The sequence below is a fragment of the Phoxinus phoxinus genome (genome assembly GCF_949152265.1).
Source record: "Phoxinus phoxinus genome assembly, chromosome: 1".
Classification (NCBI taxonomy): Eukaryota; Metazoa; Chordata; class Actinopteri; order Cypriniformes; family Leuciscidae; genus Phoxinus; species Phoxinus phoxinus.
The window spans coordinates 3108115-3128052 of NC_136876.1; the positions used below are offsets into that span (position 1 = coordinate 3108115).

Consider the following 19938-nt stretch of genomic DNA (forward strand, 5'->3'; position numbering starts at 1 on the left):
ATGGAGATGACCTAGAAATTAGAAATGTTAATGTAACAGACAAGCTGATATTTTTATGAACTATCTTATAGTTGAACAGCTCCAGAGGGACAACGCAAAGAGAGCTCGCAAGACGGAGAAGGAGAGAAAGGCGAAGATCACCCACTGAGGCTCGACTCCCTAAGAACGGACGGATTCATCGTGCTCAGCAGTTAATTAAAATTATCGAACAAGTTGAATATTTAGATAGGAATTATTAAATAGGAAAATAATACACAGTGCAAACTGAAATAAACTGCTCAAATGAGGATGTTGAATTTGCAGGACAAGCTCAAATTACTTAAAGCCTAATTTGAGCTTGGCCTACGAACTTATGGTTCATTGTCAGAGGTGTTATGTGTGTCTGTGTATGTGGACTCAATATGTTTAGACTGTTAGGACCACATGTATTTTTAAAAGGAACTGTGAACATCATTCGCCTTAGACCTTGAAAATGTGTGAATCTAGAGAAAGGTCAAAAGGGTTGCGATAGTCAAACTTACTGTCAGGGTTCTGCCCTGGCAGCTTTGTCTGTGTCTTTGTTTCATGACTCTCTGTTTGTGTTATGCTTCAACATATGGCTCTGTCTTTGTTTGTGTTGGCCATGTGCTCCTTTGCTCCTGCCTCCTTGTTTCCCAGAACCACACCCTCTTGTCTAGTTAAGTCCTCGTTTACCTGAGTGTGTTCTCCTGTTCCTTGTCTGAGTGTGCTCACCTGTTCCTCTTGTGTTTTATTTGTAGAAGTTTCTTTTTTTCTTTAGCTGTGCCATCGGTCCTGTCTGTCTTGTCTCCTGTGTCTGTAGTTCCAGTCCTGTCCTGCTAGCAGAGTGTCCCTGGCTGCTTACACTCTTAGCTTTGGAGCAAGCCTGGTGCTGAGCCTGAGATCCCTGAGTGCTTTGCCTGTTGTACTTGAAGTTCCTGTCTGGCTATTGCTGGTATTCTCAGGTCTCATTCTGCTCTGCCATTACTTCTCTCCAGCCTACAGTCATCTTGTGCTAGTTACAACTGCTGCTGGGCTAGTTACAACGGCTGTCATTGTGTCTCACCCCTGCCTATTGTCTGGACTGTTCACCTCTCCCACCACATCTTGTCATCTGTCTACTGTTTGTTAAAAAACATGTTTACACTCATTCTGCATTTGAGCCCTCCTTCATAGACTTGTGACACTTACCAAATAAAGCTTTTGTCTATGTGCTGCATAGAATAGGTGTAAAAAGAAAATGGATATTTTGAATATGTGCTTCTGCAAGCCTATGTTAATGAAGGACTAGGATAAGTCCAAAGTTTGACCTTTAAGGGAATTGGCTGTAGTAGAATAACAGTCCATTGTTAGAAGGCGGCCTGGACCAGGGTTAGTATAAAAAGCCTTGGAGAGGTTTTTTTCGGGGCCACATTTCGGGTCTTTTACGTGTTTTTTTTTTTCCTTTGTTTTTTTTTCCCTTTGTATTATTCAGAATCTTTTTTAATAAAACAAAATCATGTTGTGGTGATTCGTAAAACTTTTTAAACAAGTCTAAGAGTATTTTTTTCTTATCAATATTTCATGATTTTTTGTAATTAAATATTAATATTAGCAAACGCCTAGTTCATTCGAATTCCATATTGAACTGGTTAGAGGCACCACGAGGACCCTGAATCGACATCCTTAATCTAAAGGTAAGGGCAATATTTGATTGCAGCAGATTATGGGTATGTTTGAGAATGATTTATAGGTTACAGTGGGATAAAAATACAATACAGTGCATCTATCAGTGATAAAAGTGCTCCACACTTCTCCAGGGGGTTAATAAAGATATTCTGAAGTTTAGCGATGCGTAAGAAAAATATCAATATTTAAAACTTTATAGAGTAAAATAACTAGCTTCCGGCCACCAAACAGACGAATTTGACTTAAGTCAAAGCGCAACTTATGTGAGTAATGTGACGTACTGCTGATATTTATGCTACGCCATTTCTGACGTCACAAGTTGCGGGAACAGGGCGTAGCCGGTAGTTCAGGGGAACAGGGCTTAGCCGGCAGTTCAGGGGAACAGGGTGTAGCCGGCAGTTCAGGGGAACAGGGCGTAGCCGGCAGTTCAGGGGAACAGGGTGGAGCCGGCAAATCGGGGCTGAGCATCTCAGGGACAGCTTCCGTGGACGGGCTGACTCATGCGCGCCATCTTGTTGGAAGACTTAGGCTCGACAGGCATGACGTGAAGAATCTCAGGCTCGGCAGGCATGACACGAAGAAGCTCAGGCTTGGCAGGCATGATGAGAAGAACAGGGCGGAGCCGGCAGTTCAGGGGCTCAGGGCGGAGCCGGCAGTTTAAGGGAACAAGGCGTAGCCGGCAGTTTAAGGGAACAAGGCGTAGCCGGCAGTTCAAGGGAACAGGGCGTAGCCGGCAGTTCAAGGGAACAGGGCGTAGCCGGCAGTTCAAGGGAACAGGGCGTAGCCGGCAGTTCAAGGGAACAGGGCGTAGCCGGCAGTTCAAGGGAACAGGGCGTAGCCGGCAGTTCAAGGGAACAGGGCGTAGCCGGCAGTTCAGGGGAACAGGGCATAGCCAGCAGTTCAGGGGAACAGAACGGAGCTGGCAAATCGGGGCTGAGTGTTTTAAGGACAGCTTCCGTACTGTGGGCTTGCGGGGCTCCTCATCCACAAAGCCCACAGTAAATGATGAGCCGCTCACAAAAGGGCAAAGTCCAAATACTGCACAAGAGTGCAGTGAGGGGTATTGGCATGCATGAGGTAGTAAATCGATTCATCAAGTCCATGGCGAAACATGTTTTTCAAGACCTTGTCACCAAAATCCACCCCATGGGAAAGCCCACAAAACTCCTCCACGTAGTCCTCAATCGGGCGGTCATTTTGGCTGAGACGGATTGCTGGATCCATATTGGTCCGGTCTCTACTGCTGGATCCTTAATGGGTCTGTTGTTGTGTTCCGTAGTGGCTAAAGCAAAGGAGGAAGCATGATCCAAGTATGCAATAGTTCTTTATTAAATAAACTCAAAAGTTCACATAGATAGACACAGGAACGACCAGACAAATAGCAACGACAACAGACTGAAACACTGGGCTTAAATACACAGCACAGATCAGGGGAAACGAGACACAGCTGGGACAAACAAATTCATAATGACAAATTAACAAGACACACCTGTGAACAATGATCAGAGCATAAACAAATGACAAGACACATGGCAGGATCACATGACAAGACAAAAGGCTTGTTCACTTGAACCGGCGCTGCACAGACCGATCAGTGAATGACATCAAAGTAACGCGAGAGTGATTTGAGAGCAGACGGGTCCGTATGCTTTTGAATCGCTCTCGCGGTACTTTGATGTCATAAACCGATCGGTCTGTGCAGCGCCGGTTCAAGTCGAACAAGCCTATTGAAACATGACAACGACAAGAAACAAAACCCAAACAGTGACAATTTCAAACTCTTTTGAGTATAGTCATTTTATATCTATCTTATGTAAAGGTTATTTGTTTCTATATTCTATATTTCTATATTCATTTGACACTATTAACCAATAAATCCTGCACACTAAAAGCTATCTATGTAAACGATTTAGAAAAAGTTCCATCGATTCAGACTTTATGGACCCTATCTTGCACCCAGCGCAATTTACTTTGTACACCAAGGCACGTATCATTCCTATTTTGCACCCGACACACAGCGGACTTTTCCCTCCACAGACGCACGTCGGTAAATTAGGGAATGAACTTGCGCTCCCGGGGCAGTTCAGTGAAAAGAGGAGGTGTGTTCTGGCGCAAACGTTCCCTGGTGATATTCTGCAGATTCAGAAAACAATTCCGCCACAGACCAGGAAAAACCTAGTTATTCAGATGCTATTTTTTGCACTAAAAGCTTGTCGAACAGAGTGTGATTACTGGACTAATTAAAAAATATAGTTATCTTTCACGTCTTATTGTAGTATTACATTAAGCATCATATAGTATTGGCTGTCTCAATATGTGTGTGTGTATGCCAGTTCATCTTACTATTGACGTGTGGATAAATACAAATTACATTTGATTTTTTCCCCAAAGGCTTTAAAATACAAAATAGTATTTTTTATTTCAAATAGGTATTTTAAAAACATGTATCTGAAATACTGCCCATCCCTGCCCCTGCAGTCAAACCGTGTAAATTGTTTGGTTTTGATTTATTTTATTTTATATATTAGTAATTTGTATGTAAACTAGTAAACCTGTATTTTATAAATTGAAATTAAGAAGCTTGCCTGCCATAAGTCTCTGTTTTACAAAAGATTGAGCTGAACTTACCACAGAGAAGTCTTCTGTAATCTACTTACTGTTAGTATGAAAATTCAAATGCTTATTAATTAGAACAGATTTGACTTACTTTACCTAACCTTAGAATAATTAAAATGAAGTAAAAGGTGTTTAAAATTAAGCACCATAAAACAATATGAATAGCGTTTTACTCTTGGACCAATAGTGCTTTGTGGTGCTCTTTATTTTTAAACGTTTTAAAGGGTTGGTTGATTATGATTTCACTTTTCTAACTTTAGTTAGTGTGTAATGTTGCTGTTTGAGCATAAACAACAGCTGCAAAGTTACAACACTCAACGTTCAAAGCAAAGGGAGATATTTGCTTTTAAACAGCTGCAACAAACGGCTGGTAGAGACTACACGACATTCCTCCCGGGTTAGTGACATCACCAACCCTAACATGTACACAGTGGCGCAAAAAGATGGATAAAAAAGCTAAAAAAATCTTTCGGGGGCTAGAAAAAAGAAAGAGCGAAAAGGAGATGGCAAGTAGCTTGATTGGTGGGTTTTGCATGAGGGAAGGGTCTCGCAGTTCTCGCGGGAGTAAGGGCAGGTGGAGGGATGGAGGGTCTCGTAAGGGCAGGAGGAGGGATGGAGGGTCTCGTAAGGGCAGGTGGAGAGGTGGAGGGTCTCGTAAGGGCAGGAGGAGGGATGGAGGGTCTCGTAAGGGCAGGTGGAGGGATGGAGGGTCTCGTAAGGGCAGGTGGAGGGATGGAGGGTCCAGTAAGGGCAGGTGGAGGGATGGAGGGTCTCGTAAGGGCAGGTGGAGGGATGGAGGGTCTCGTAAGGGCAGGTGGAGAGATGGAGGGTCCAGTAAGGGCAGGTGGAGGGATGAAGGGACTCTCCATGGCACCATTTCCAGGATTCAGCTCTGGGCTCCTCATCCTCAGTGATGATGATATACCAGTAGAAATGTCAGAATCCTACAGAAAGGCACAAAACATAATAAAAACAGACATGTTAACAGCACAATGCCATTTGATTTCTGTATTACAAGTAACAAAATTATCTTACTTTTTATTTTTATGTAAGGTTTTCCTTTTATGAGCACAATAAACTTTTACATGTTGATGTGTTAACTCACTTTATCCAACATAAATGTTCCTCAATTTATCAACAGTACCAATGGACAAATAAAATAGATAACGTATGTATTAGTTACTTTATCATATAATATATAAGCAGTGTTGACAACAGTAAATTCTCCTACACAATAGGACACATACATCACTCACTCGGATGTCTATTTCATGTTGTGATGTGCTCGTCTGCGATACTTATCGACGATTTTCCTGCCAGATGTTTATAGACATTGTGGTGGCGATTTTATGATATTCATTGATCTTTAGTAAAATATGGATGATTCAAAGAATGTCACATGTGTGACTCTCACTTGTTAGTGTGAGAAGATTCTGTTTATGTACCTGGGAAGGCAGAAGGGAGAGGCACTCCAGAGAACAGACGAACAAGGACCTCTGACCTAGATGTCAGAAGGCCATTTGATGCAGGGGGGGGGGGGGGGGGGGGCTTAGTGACGAATCTAAACTAGTGTTATGGCTTCCTTGTCTATGGAAAATTACTGAATGGAAGACTACTGGGAGGATGGCTCTGGCAAGAAGACCTTGGGAGCGCTAGGAGATAAAAGGTGGTGCAGTCTGTCTGGGGGGGTGTCACTCTTCTGCACAGGGTAACAACTGTGTATTAGACTGATCCTATTCTTGCAAGAATAAATAATTCTATTTTATAATTTGACTCTGAGTCTCTTACGCAGTGATGTTTGTTCGATGAATTTTTGCCACAACAATTTGGTGTCAGAATAGTGGGATTCCTTGGACGATGCCTCCTGGACCTGAGATCGGACGGTGTTTGGCCACCTGGACTGAGTAAGTTCCAGCTCTACCTCGTAAACTTGAGAGAGAGAGGCCGGCCGATGTCAGAGCCCCGGGAGGATCGGACACTGGAATCAAAAGAACTCGAGGTGGCTCAGAACAACACATCTCTGGGTAAGGTATAATTAAATTCAGTTTAATTAGGGGAAGAGTGAAATTGAACCATATTGGTTGAGAACTGTTTTCTGTGGTACGTAATCTGAAATTAATTGAGATCTACATACAGATCAAGATATTTCAAACAGATACGAGGAAAATAATCTGAAATTAATTGAGGTCTGTGACAGAACAAGATATTTCAAGCAGATAAATAATCTGGAATTAATTGAGAACTGTGACAGACCAAGACATTTCACACAGATAGGTACCTGGAAATTAATTGTTCCACCACGGAGCAAGTTATTTTTGGGTGCTGAAGCTAATTAGGGGGAACCAAGAAAGTCGTAACAGATTTTTTTGGTAAACCGTAATTAGGAGGACACTAATAGTGTAACCCGTCCGATTTGGGTTAAAAGAAAGATCGGGTTTGTCGGGGACGCCTGACAAATAAAGAGAACGCGCGTAAAAGAGAAATTCACAGAAAACAGATAAGCGGCCAATATGGGGATGTATCAAAAGCAAGCTTGCGAAATTTGGTACACCGGTGTTTTGTCAAATGAGATGAGAAATGAGAAAATTAAGGGCAGAAATGTATGATATTGAGCACCACAAGATTAAAGATGGTGCGGGAATCAGTTGAACAGGGCAGTGAGAAACAGAAAGGTTGTTGTGTCTGCGTTCAACGTGTGTAAAAGTGTGAAAAGACAATGAGTTGTTGGCTTGAAGCAGATAAAAGAGTCGATGTAGAATGTATTTCCATATAGTAAGATTGAATATAACTGATAAAAGGTTTTTATTTTTTAAGACATTAGATGTCAGAAGATTTTGTTTGTAACAAAAGTTGAAGTAGCAAGCAGCAATAAGGCTGTCTTTGTGAAGGATTGAGATTTGAGTAATATGATATTTTTGGTTTCTGTAAAAACAGTAGAGATAAGTGGGACTGAGACAGTAATGGTAATACTTGTTGAATCTGCAGACTTACTTTAGTGGTAAAATAAAGAGTGAAATTATGTTTATTTTTAGTTTGACAACCATTATCTTTTGAACCTAAAGACTCCAGCTATGCTGGGAATACAGCAACAGCGCGTGCTTATTCAGCCCGGCTTCCGGATGATAAATGTGTACTTGCTATTGTAATCAGTGTTGGTGATAATAATACCGAACTAGAGAAATGTAAAGACATATTTTGGAATTCAATAATGTAAAATGTCGGATATTTTGTTGATATTAAGTCATTGAGGGAAAAAAAGACATTGTCTGTTTTATAAAAGAAATTATGGGTCGGGGATAATTTTCCCTGGACAAGTGTTAAAGTTAAACAGAAACTTTTTGAAGCCTGCTTAGAAAACAATTTATGCATTTCCGTGCAGAAAATTAATGTTCTGCCAAATATAATGATAAAATAATGATTTGGCTAGTGTGATAGAATCCGCCACTGGTGGACTGTTAGAAGAATAGAGAGAACTGCTTATCAGCTGTGTTTACATTCCTGTGGAACACACGGCTTCAAGTGTGGGCAGTAAGTTGGAGCTGATAGAAAGCTCAAGATAATCGAACTATAGGCAAGGGGACAGAGAGTGTTTTAATTGTGGTCAGCTGCGTTTAGCAGTAACTGTAAATGCCCACTCAGAAAGGTGTAAAAGAAAGTTGATGGAATGTGAAAGTGACGTGTATTAATGTGGGTTTGAAAGTAGAACAGGATTTGAAGACGATATTAAAGTTTTCGTCTGAGAAAGAACTAAGAATGTGAATGCAGTGCTAAGGAAAGTGAAAAGAATGTGCAAGTAAATGAAAAGAAAGTTGAAAAGAAAGTTGATAGATGGAAGTCGTAAGTAGATTGAAAGAAAAAAGAAAGTTGAAAGATTTAAGTCGTAAGGAAATTCTTTTAAAAGGAAAATAACTAAAGTACCAGTAAATGTAAAATTACGGATAAGAAAAATATTTGTAAAAGTAAAGATAACTAAAAAGATGATTGTCTTTTAATGAAACGTTATTGAGAACTAGAATATCTATTTGTATTTAAGATCAAATAAGTAGAAGTAGCACTGGGTTGCTAAATGTAAAAACAATTTTGTAGAAATGGATCTGATTAAACAAACAGCTTGGAAATTGACCATGAAGGAAGAAGCTGATGTTTTGGTTTCAAAAGATAAGATTGGGACTTGGCTGAAACTGTATGACAGTCTCAACATGAGTGGAATTTGTAATGTCTAAATTCCCTGTACGAGTAAAAGACAACTATAAAATTATTTTATATTGAAAACGTATGTAATTTCTAGCAAAGGTGCCTTAAACTGGGCTAGAATTAAAAGATAAAGTAGATAAAGTAGAGAATGTTTAGTATGAGAAACAGTGTACCAAGTCCTGAAGGCCTCAGAGTCTCTCTCTCATTCAATGTCAGAAGGCTGTTATCTTGGCCTGTCATGACGATAAGCTATTTATAGTAAAGCACAGTGTTTCAGTTGAAAATTATAGCATAATGAGATGTTAAAAGAAATCATGTTAAAGGAAATCATTGCCATTCAGAGGGCAATTTGTAATTAAATATTTTAGATTGTAAAACTGAATGACTTTAAAGAAGTCTTTAAAAGAATAATGTAGACCTAAATGACAGAAGTGACATTGTTGTACTTGTTATTTTAGGACCAGTCTTTGTCTGATCTTAGCCTTCACCATGACACAGGACCTATGACCATAGATGTACACTGAATAGACGGATGTGAATAAAGTTCACTGAGATTTTGTTGATTCGGACATGTCTAACAGATTTGAGTGATTAAATACTGTTGTTATTAACCTGTCTCCCTTAACACTAGAGGCAGTCCAGAGGGAGGTGACTCTTGAATGTGCCTTTCATAAGCTCCAGAAAACAGCTGAGTTCTGTTGAAGAAACTGATTGTGTGATGCGAGCGGGTCACCAGTGGGTACGTGACTACTCAAAGACGGGATGATTTTCCTGGCCAGGAGACAGCCTAACGCAGGGGGTCCCGGACACTGCATCTCCGGATGGAGGTGTTAATATGTGAGAAAGGTATGAGAGTTGAGCGCTGACTACTAGAGGCCAACTGGGGTCAGCAGAGCATTGTGGGGTCAGCAGAGCATTGTTTGACCGAGAATATGTGAGTTCCTCTATACCACTCACCAGAGAAAACCCCCCCTCGCAATTCACTGTATGGCTTGTTTTCAATTGTGACAAGTCTGATGGAAATTATAGATAAAGAGCTAATGTGAAATGTGCTTTCAAGAGTCAGCTGAGACCATGAGGTGATTGTCCTTATTTGTTGGGGAGACAGTAACATAACTTATTAATTTATATCAGGAACATGATGGTTACCTTATGGGCAAGGAAAATTAAAGAAGTGTTGATTTTGAACTAATATGTCTATAAGATGGTTTTGACTCCTGAAGGTTAGACATGGTGATAGCTAAAGATTAAGGCAGTTTTTGAAAGAGTTTGGATAACAAAGGTTAGGTGAATTGAGAATGTATACAAGTATTCAAACTAAAGATAACCTTATAAATGCTCACAGCCAGGCCCGGGGTGGGTAATCGGGAGAATCGGGAGAATTCCCGGTGGGCCGCTTCACTTTTGGGCCGGTCGAGGAATTATTTTTTTTTTTTTTTACATTTGTCACGTTTAGACTACACACGTTCTGCATTCGGACACCGCAGCGCGCAGCCTCTGCTTGGGTTGTACCATGTGAGGCAGTTCTCCCCTCCCTTCCCATAGAGTTGGTTGGGTCCATATAGCGCGTCTTTTCCAAAACGTTTTCTAAGGTACCGATAGCTGGGCCGGCCCTACCGTAACGGTACGCGTCAGGGAGGATGGATGGGAGAAAGAGGCCAGGAGGGGCTGAAAAAGCCAGGTTGAAAAAAAGAAAGGCATTGGAGGAGGATGCTGTCAAATGTGCCAAGCTTACAAATTTATTTGCAGATTTTAGGACAAACAGCAGGTAAAGAGAGAAAGGCCTAGTAATGATTAGCAATAGCAACGCTGCAATGTAATTATTCGGTTAATACTGTTGTATCGTTGTCAACCTATTCACAAGAAAAATATAAAATTTAATTAAAATATTAGCCTTTTTGTATCACTCAATACATAGAACAGGAGAGATGCCGCAATATGCATAAATAGTTTTTATTTACAATAAAATGCCGAAACGCGTTTGAGCAAATAAAAACTATTTATGCATAGTGCGGCCTCTCTCCTGTTCTAAATAGACCTACTCTAATTATTCAGGCCAGCACTCTTAAAGTTTAAGTTTAGGCTAATCATTGAGTGAAGCCCGCTCCTATTCCCATTTACTTATCACTCAATACATGTCATGGCGATTCATAGACTTTGCAAATAATATACAATTTAATATTGATAACAAAACTCAAGCTTGATCTGTGTATGCAGTAAAATGACCTCTTAATTATTTTTTGTATCTTCTGAGCAACTGTAAACATTAGTTCAATATGCCTCTTTGTGGAAGAGTGGGATACATTTCAAATGCTTTCTTTCTTTCTTTCTTTCTTTCTTTCTGCTTTTGTTAATTTATCAACCTATTCTTGTGGAATAGTGGAATATTTTTTGTTAACTTCTTCTGTGAATTATTATTTAACCTTTACATTATTTGTTGAACATGGTATTAATAAAAACTACACAATAGTAAGAGCTGAACTGGTACTTCATTTATCCAATTTGGAAAAAATGCTAATTTTGAATTCCACCGGAAAAAGTGGGCCGGTCTTGGGCCTGAAACTCCCGGGCTGAAAAGTGGCCCCACTCCGGCCCTGCTCACAGCATAATGTATTTTAGATTGTTGTAATGGTTCTAATTTGAGTTAAACATTTGTATATTAACATTTGTGAACTATTAAGGGTTCTAGACTATGATTAATTAAGTTTCAGTCTTAAGAGGCTGTTGAAAAGATTATTTGTGTATAGTGAGAGAGACTGCTGAGTGGAGGAAGGGATTTGGTACTCTGTCTGTCTTTCTGTTATCAGGCCTAGTAAGGCAAGCTTAAACAAAATAATGATAATAAACCAAAACAACCCAGCTGACTTTTCTAAAGAAAAATGAATAATGAACAGATAGAACATTTGAAACGGTTTTAGAGACCATGTAAAATTATATAAAAGCTACAGAAAAATGTGAATTTTAAATCTTATTTAAACCTTAAATATTATAATTAGAGTTAATAAAAAAAGCGAACATTGGAAATGAGCAGTTAACATATGCGTGTCTAGCATGAGTGTGTGTGATGGTGACAGCACTTTGTCTTGTGTTAGTTTGGGGGTATTAATATTCCGCCTGAATAGTGAGTATATTGTGTCTTTAACCTCTGGAGAGTTTTATCATTACAGATGAGTTAAGGCAAGTGACAAATTGTAAAGAAGGCAAATGCTGAGTGAATCTGATGAGAAGATGATAGAGAACATGGGACGAGCTTTAAGTTGATTGGTCATCACGCTCCGTCTGGTAGTAATTACTTTTGTCATTTATGATGTGGATTTGAATTACTTTCTGCATCAGGTTAGGTATTTATGTAAATTGGAATTGTGGAGTTGTACAGTATATCGTCGTCCATCGGGGGTGGGAATAAAAGAAGATGGTATAGATTTGACGGCAACAACAAAGTGACATATTGGCTAAGTCAATATCAAATTATGCAGAGAGCCATTTATGATTATTGTAAACAGGAGGAGAATGTTTTTTTTGACTGACATCGACCAAGTCTGTACAGCACGACCTGACGAGATGAAACTACTGATGACTTTTAAAAATGGTTGCGAGACAAAACAACAGGCCTGAAAAGCAGGATACGCAGTGAGACTGAGGGCCGTTGCCCTTCAAATACTTCGATAAGAAAATGAAATTGTGGCTTTAAGTGAAGAATGTAATATTTTGTTTCAGAGGCAGAGAAAGATGTCTGGAGGAAATTTGTCTGAAGGACAACGTTTGGGTGTTAAATGTAGACACTATGTTGAATGTTATGTTAAATTGATGATCGAGTTGTGTCGACCATCAAAAGGGGGATGGTATAACAATTGCCAAATATGGGTTATTAAGGGGTAATCGGGTAAAGCCCTGAAAGAAGCCTTTCTTCTGCCTAACAAAATTGCTGTCTGGATTGTTTCAACAGGAAACGCCAGGACATCGAAGGCCGTGGAAACTACGTACTTTACTATCTGACAATAACTTTGAAATTTGTTTTCTTTACAGAGAGCATGCAGGATTGGGAGACAGGGCAAAATGTGCCCAATGAAATAATGGCAGAGCATAACTTTAAAATTTTCCTTTTGCAGAATGTCAGGATGGATTGCATCAAGCTGAACTGATTCTGTTTTCCAAATGTATGAATATTGACTTGTGAACGATATGTGTTTTTCAGGGGAAAAGGACTCTGACTCTAATAAGCAAGAAATGTCTAATGATAATATGTTTCATTTTGTAAACAGATTTTGAAAATTCCACAGATCACACCAAAAGGGACGAGGGAAAGACAAGCGGTCACTAACAAAATAGTTAAGGTCTCCATTCACAGGTGACAGCAAGCAGGAAATGGTTCATTCCGGTGGGGGTGCGGTGGTGATCTCAGGAGATCAGTGACACCTGGGTCCAAGCCGCTCACCTACACCAACAGGCCGCAACCATCCCATTAGTCCATGGGGCGAACGAGATGATGTGAACCAACTAATGGTTTAAGAATGTGGTTTTGTGATGATTTTGAGGATTTTATTTGATTATATCGAAATAGGGTTTAGTATTGATATTGGTATATGACAAATGATTTGATTGGTTACTGATTCATTAGAAAATATTTAAGGTAAATGTTTTCAGGGAGAGAAGATCTATTAATTAATGTAAATTATAGGGATTATTATTGAAGCTTATTAAGTAGAACCACTGCCTGATTGAATTAAAAGTAAAAGCACAAAATATGGTTAGGAAAATGGATATGGGGAAAATGTTGAATGTGTAGGAGTTATGATTGTATGTGTTATTCTGATAATTTTGTTATTCATGGGTGAATATGAGAAAACTGTAATGTCTGTTCCATTGGTGTAAATGACAGTCTATCTGAATGATGATGGGGATGAACAAAATTATGCAGATGATTTAAGTAGAGATTACAGTTAAATGTGTTGATGTTTTCTTTTCTTTCTGAGAACGATTGATATGTAAAGGAGGTTTTAATTTTTTTTTTAATTTTTAATGCTTTTACAATTTGCATTTTATTGCATTGTTTGTTTTCCTACTGTGCTATAACTATTTATTCCTTACTAGTGTGACTGAGGGTCTGCTTGTCAGAAGCTTGGGAACAGTGTTTCCCAGTTTAGCCCGGCATTAGTAAACATGTTTACTTGCTTGCTAAATAATTATGGGGCTTTCCCCAACAAAAACAGCCTTATGCTTTCTTCATCCTAAACTCTTTTTCTTCACAGGTTCAAGGAGACTGATTTTTATGATGTAATGACTTGAACTTGCATTTATTATTACAATTATTATTGTTATTATTATTATGTTTGATTAATAATGATAAAAAGTGAGGAGTTGTGGTGGCGATTTTATGATATTCATTGATCTTTAGTAAAATATGGATGATTCAAAGAATGTCACATGTGTGACTCTCACTTGTTAGTGTGAGAAGATTCTTTTTATGTACCTGGGAAGGCAGAAGGGAGAGACACTCCAGAGAACAGACGAACAAGGACCTCTGACCTAGATGTCAGAAGGCCATTTGATGCAGGGGGGGGGGGCTTAGTGACGAATCTAAACTAGTGTTATGGCTTCCTTGTCTATGGAAAATTACTGAATGGAAGACTACTGGTAGGAAGGCTCTGGCAGAAGAAGGCCTTGGAACGGAGATAAAAGCTGGTTCAGTCTGTCTGGGGGGGTGTCACTCTTCTGCACAGGGTAACAACTGTGTATTAGACTGCTCCTATTCTTGCAAGAATAAATACTTCTATTTTATAATTTGACTCTGAGTCTCTTACGCAGTGATGTTTGTTTGATTATTTTTTGCCACAACAACATTTAGCATCTTTAAGATGTATATGGTTTATGTAAATCCAATTTAGAGACGTGGTGGCGCCAATATTGTTGCTGCATACCCCTCTGACACTGGGTAGTTGCGCCCCTGAATTTACATAAGCCGCGTCCCCGTGAACACGCAGGGTTGTTGTAGTCGAGCACATTTATGAGTCAACAGTGCGTTTTTGCTAACCTTCAAAAAGTGACAACTTTAACATTCACAAATATCATGGAGTATTTTGAGCTAAAACTTCACACACACACATCAGAGATTTATTTTACATCTTGTGAAAAGGGCATTTTACCATCCCTTTAATCATTTTCAGTTTCTGCGCATGTAAAATGTTATTAGGCTATTACTTTATAGTGATTCATGTAGTTATCATAAGATCAAACTAGATTAATTTGGTCATAATATGCTGCTGTAATTATTTATCTGTAGTGGTTTATGAAGATGAGTGTCATCATTAGTGATTGTTTTTTTGTTATTGATGTTTTATCCATGTCATAGTGTGAGAAATAACAGTATTGTCTTACAATGGAGCAGTTTAATAGTCTTTAGTCATCATAGTCTGAGGCTCATCAATATTAACAGATCTGCTGAAAACACTCTTTATTTCATGACAATAGTTCCTGTTTTACCTCATTTATTACGCTGATGTATTCAGATCTCCTGTAAATTGTCACTTAAAGCTCATTTCATTGGCGTCAGCAGACTGAGGGGATTTGTTACTATATGAAAGTTTATTTCTGTGTTTATGAACTGTTTTTCTTACCATTATTTATATTTGGAAGAATTTATTTATATTATTGTCTATATTTCTAGATACCTGGATTAATAATGAAGAAGCAGAATAAAATGTTAGGATTAGCAATTGAATTGGCATCAGTTACTGTACGATGAATAGATAGACAGACATAAATGCTTATGTAACAGGTTAAAGAATGACAAATATTTTTGCAACCTTTCATTTTCTATTTTGTGGGTATGTGAGTTTATTTCACCATAATATTGTATTGTTCAGTCACTTCATGGTAGCTCACAGGTATTGGGAGAGTTGTTTGCTGTGTAAGTTCGCCCTCTATCGGATAGAGGCTGGCGGTGGTCATATACTGACTTAAAGCGTTCGTTTCTCAGTCTGCATTCTACTGGACTGAGAGAGGTACGTGTTCACATCAGTGCAATGTAAGCTGGAAATATACCGGTTGTAACTTTAGCTTTAGTGCACATGGTAACTTGTACGTGTATTTTATGATGAGTGCACAAATTTAGTCGAGATGTGTCGAGAACTGCTGTTTTGAGTGCTTAAGGAATTGCTAACATAGCTAGCCTCGTGGTTTGTTTTGCTGTAAGTTAGCGCTCGCCATTCTGTCGTCTTGTGATGAAGCCCACATGTTTCAGTTTTCCTTTTTCTTATGTTAGGCTGATTCTGAGTGGAGATAATCCTGAACTGTTGCTCTCTTTTAAATTGTACAGGTATGTACTTCCAATAACAGGTTTAGAATATAATGTGTTTATTTAAGTTTTCTTGTATTTATTGATGTTCAATGGCACTGAACAGCCCAGATGTAAAGCATACACATTTTGCTTCATGCTTGTTACTGTGTTAACTAGTGAAAGGAAGATGGTTTATTTCATGTTGCATAATGTTAATGTAAAACTTTAACGTTATTACCCATAGTTAATAACAGAAATAACACGCAATATAACACACAGCCTACACATGATATACACAAGCCTAATGCTGAAATCTGCGGAGACTGAGTTTATTAAAGAGGACAGTGAGAACACGAGTGATCCAGAACCCTGCAGAATGAAACACACTGAAGATCCTGAAGAACAAAGAGGTTGGTGTTTATTCTTCATTCATTCGTGATGCTGAAGAAAATTCATGTTAGAAACATTCAAGCACTTCTTCACATTTAGATAAACAGTTAAACTAATGGTACAGAATGTTCTGGGTTTTCTTCAACAAATGGTCAGTAAAGGGAGATTTGAGACATTTTTATATTGATGATCAATATTATATCAAGCTAAATACTATTTGACATTTACGTTTATTTTATATCTGGTTTCCAATTTGCAACAACGTTACCAGAATTTTAGGCATTTTCAACATAGTTAAAAATATATATATTTTAGGAATAATCAGTAAGCACCAAATTACTGATGAAGTTGATTTTGTCAAATATCATACAAGTTATTCATAGTTATAGAGATTCTTCTTACAGTAACTTTGGTAACAGGGTTGATGAATACAGTCAATGCTACAGTTTGTGTAAAAATGGATTGAGATTATTCTCATGCAGTAGAAAGTGCCCTGATGTCACAATTTTAAGAGATTTATGGACATATATACAATGATATATACAACAGGAACCTGCTGTAAACCAGTTTTTAAACTGAGTCAGGCCCGTTTTATTGTAACTAAACTGTTGCTCTTAAAATTTTCCTGTATAATAAATGACATGAAATGAAATTAATTTTAAGAGATGCTCTATTTAACATATAACAAATAAAAATAATAAAAAATAATAAACAATCCACTCCACTTGAATGCTAAACGCTTGTGTTATTTCTCACAGGGTTATTCACTTGAGCTTGTGTTTCTGGTGTCAAGTCATCTTCTTTTATAACAGATTGTTTTGGCTTTATAGCGGTTCTTGAATAATGTTATTTTCCAGCTAAAGTTGGTTTTGATTGATTCATTTCCGTCGAAAGGATAATTTGTTATTAAGTTAGGGGCCGCTAAGACGACACCGTTCTCTCTACACATACTTTAAACGTAAACCTGTGAGAAACGCTGATGGCGTTCACATGCGCATTAAGAATTAATTATATAGTTATGTGCTTTTGAATATATGTGCACATGTTTGTAATTCTCTACAAACCAAGCCTAAACAAACTACTTGTCCTGCCTATAAAATTTGATACCGAATTTTATTTCATTTTATCACTACGGGGTAGATACGCAAAATTTCCACAATGCTTTATCTGTAGAGTGGTAAAGGGATCCTCCATAGGGAGAGGCTAGTTGGCACTTCAGCGCTGCGTTGTCATCGGGTCCAGGCGAAGGTCCTTCCTCAGATCTGGATACGGCCTGGATCCGGCAGGCAGCGGGAAAACCTCAGGATAAACAAAGACACTAAAATTAGCGTAGATGCAATTCTTCTTATGATGTAACGAGTACATCAGGATTTAAGGGAAGTGTTCCCAGTTCCGGCCGACCTAATCTATGCAGCCTAACATTGAGTTATAGAAGTCTATAATGTGTTATGTGAATGCTAGGTCAAAGAGATGTCTTTAATCTAGATTTGAACTGACAGAGTGTGTCTGCTTCCCGGACAATGGTAGGAAGACTGTTCCAAAGTTTTGGTGCTAAATAGGAAAAGGATCTACCGCCAGCAGTCGATTTTGATATTCTAGGTATTATTAACTGGCCGGAGTTTTGAGATCGCAATAGACGTGAAGGACTATAATGTGTTAAGAGCTCGCTCAAGTACTGCGGAGCTAAACCATTTAGTGCTTTGTAAGTAATCAGCAATATTTAAAAATGTATACGATGTTTAATAGGCAGCCAATGCAGTGTTGACAGAACAGGGCTAATATGGTCATACTTCCTGGTTCTGGTAAGAACTCGAGCTGCTGTTTTTTGAACTAGCTGTAGTTTGTTTATTAAGCGTGCAGGGCAACCACCCAGTAGAGCATTACCATAATCTAGCCTTGAGGTCATGAACACATGAACTAATTGTTCCGCATTTGTCAATGAGAGCATATGGTGAAATTTAGATATATATATTTTTTAAGATGGAAAAATGCGGTTTCACAGATACTAGACGCGTGACTTTCAAATGAAAGATTGGTATCAAATTAATATACAGCTGAGAATCGTCTACATAACAGTGAAAGCTAATTCCATGTTTCCTAATGATATCTCCTAAGGGTAGCATGAACAGCAGCGGTCCTAGTACTGAGCCTTGTGGTACGCCATACTGAACTTGTGATTGATAAGACATCTCTTCATTTACCGCTACAAACTGATAACGGTCAGATAAGTATGATTTAAACCATGCTAGTGCAATTCCACTAATGCCAACATAATGTTCGAGTCTATTTAAAAGGATGTTGTGGTCAATGGTGTCAAATGCAGCACTAAGATCAAGTAATACTAATAGAGAGATACAACCACGATCGAACGATAAGAGCAAATCATTTGTGACTCTAACGAGAGCTGTCTCGGTACTATGGTACGGTCTAAATCCGGACTGAAAATCCTCAGATATCATTTCTTTCAAGAAAGGAACAGTTGTGAAGATACAGCTTTTTCTAATATCTTTGACAGAAAAGGCAGATCCAAAATCAGCCAATTGACAAATTTTGTAGGATCAAGTTGCGTTTTTTTAACAAGCGGTTTAATCATAGCTAGCTTAAAGGTTTTTGGTACGTATCCTAGACAAAGATGAATTAATGATATTAAGAAGAGGATCTATGACATCTGGAAGCATCTCTTTCAGCAGCTTAGTCGGTATAGGGTCTAACAAATTGTTGATTTAGATGATTTGATGAGTTTGCAAAATTTCTCTCCTATAGCAATGAATGAATCAAATTTTCCCTCAGTTCAGTTTATTTATCCCTTAGGAAATTAGTTTTGCAAAGGTGCAACACGTCACAAAAACACTCACATAACAAACTCTCACATAACAAAAAACACACATGGTTACTGACTATTCAACATTAAAATAGCAGTTGGTATGAATGAGTTCTTGAACCTCCTGGTTCTCCCCCCCATTACTCTATATCTGTGGCCAGATGGAAGAATAACAAACTCTTTATGTAATGGGTGTGATGGACAATTGATTATTGAAAAAGCTTTTTTAACAACTCGTTTTTTAAAAATGTCCTGAGGCAATATCTGTTGAACTCCAATCACTTTAGAAGCCGTCTTAATCAGCTTAGTCATTCTGTTTCTATTGGACAGGCTAATACAATCAAACCATACAATGTCACAATAAGAAATTACGGATTCGATAAAACTCTTATAAAACAGTGTCATTAACACTGAACATACGTTAAAAGAGTTAATTTTTCTTAAGAAAAACATACGCTGCTGAACCTTTTTACAAATGGCATCCGTGTTGGCATTAAAATTTAATTTATTATCAATAATTGTACCCAGATATCGATATTCGTCCACAAACTCAATATCCCTTCCATTTATGACAGTAAGAGAGACCGGGATGACCGATTTTCCGAAGTCTATAATCATGTCTTTGGTCTTCGATATATTTAAATGTCTTAATAAGACTCATTTAAAGCAATGTAATCGTTTGGTTTTAGCCAGGTCTCTGTCAAACACAGCACATCTAGGTTATAATCTGTAATCATATCATTAACTATTAGCGCTTTTGAAGTAAGAGATCGAATATTCAGCAACCCAAGCTTTATCATTTGCTCCATCTGTATTATATCTGTTTTTTATTTGTTTAACATCAATAAAATTTTTAACCTTAGATGGGTTTGAACGTTTTTTGGATTTCTAAGTTCGGGGAACAGACACAGTCTCTATATGATGATATCTAGGTGAAAGAGTCTCTATGTGATGGGATTTATCTGACCTTGGTGAC

At 38.3% G+C, this 19938-nt stretch overlaps 2 protein-coding genes across 2 annotated transcripts in view; both read left to right on the plus strand.

Annotated features, from left to right (window-relative positions):
* The window catches only part of LOC306996400 (uncharacterized protein), a 42660-nt gene extending 41138 nt beyond the window's left edge, over positions 1-1522 (plus strand). Inside the window, exon 4 of the mRNA XM_079608839.1 lies at positions 72-1522. Within this exon, the coding sequence (XP_079464965.1) occupies positions 72-75 (4 nt within the window). The 3' untranslated portion in view covers positions 76-1522. The remainder of the gene's footprint in view (positions 1-71) is intronic.
* The window catches only part of LOC306996367 (uncharacterized protein), a 215511-nt gene that overhangs the window by 19501 nt on the left and 176072 nt on the right, over positions 1-19938 (plus strand). The window lies entirely within an intron of this gene.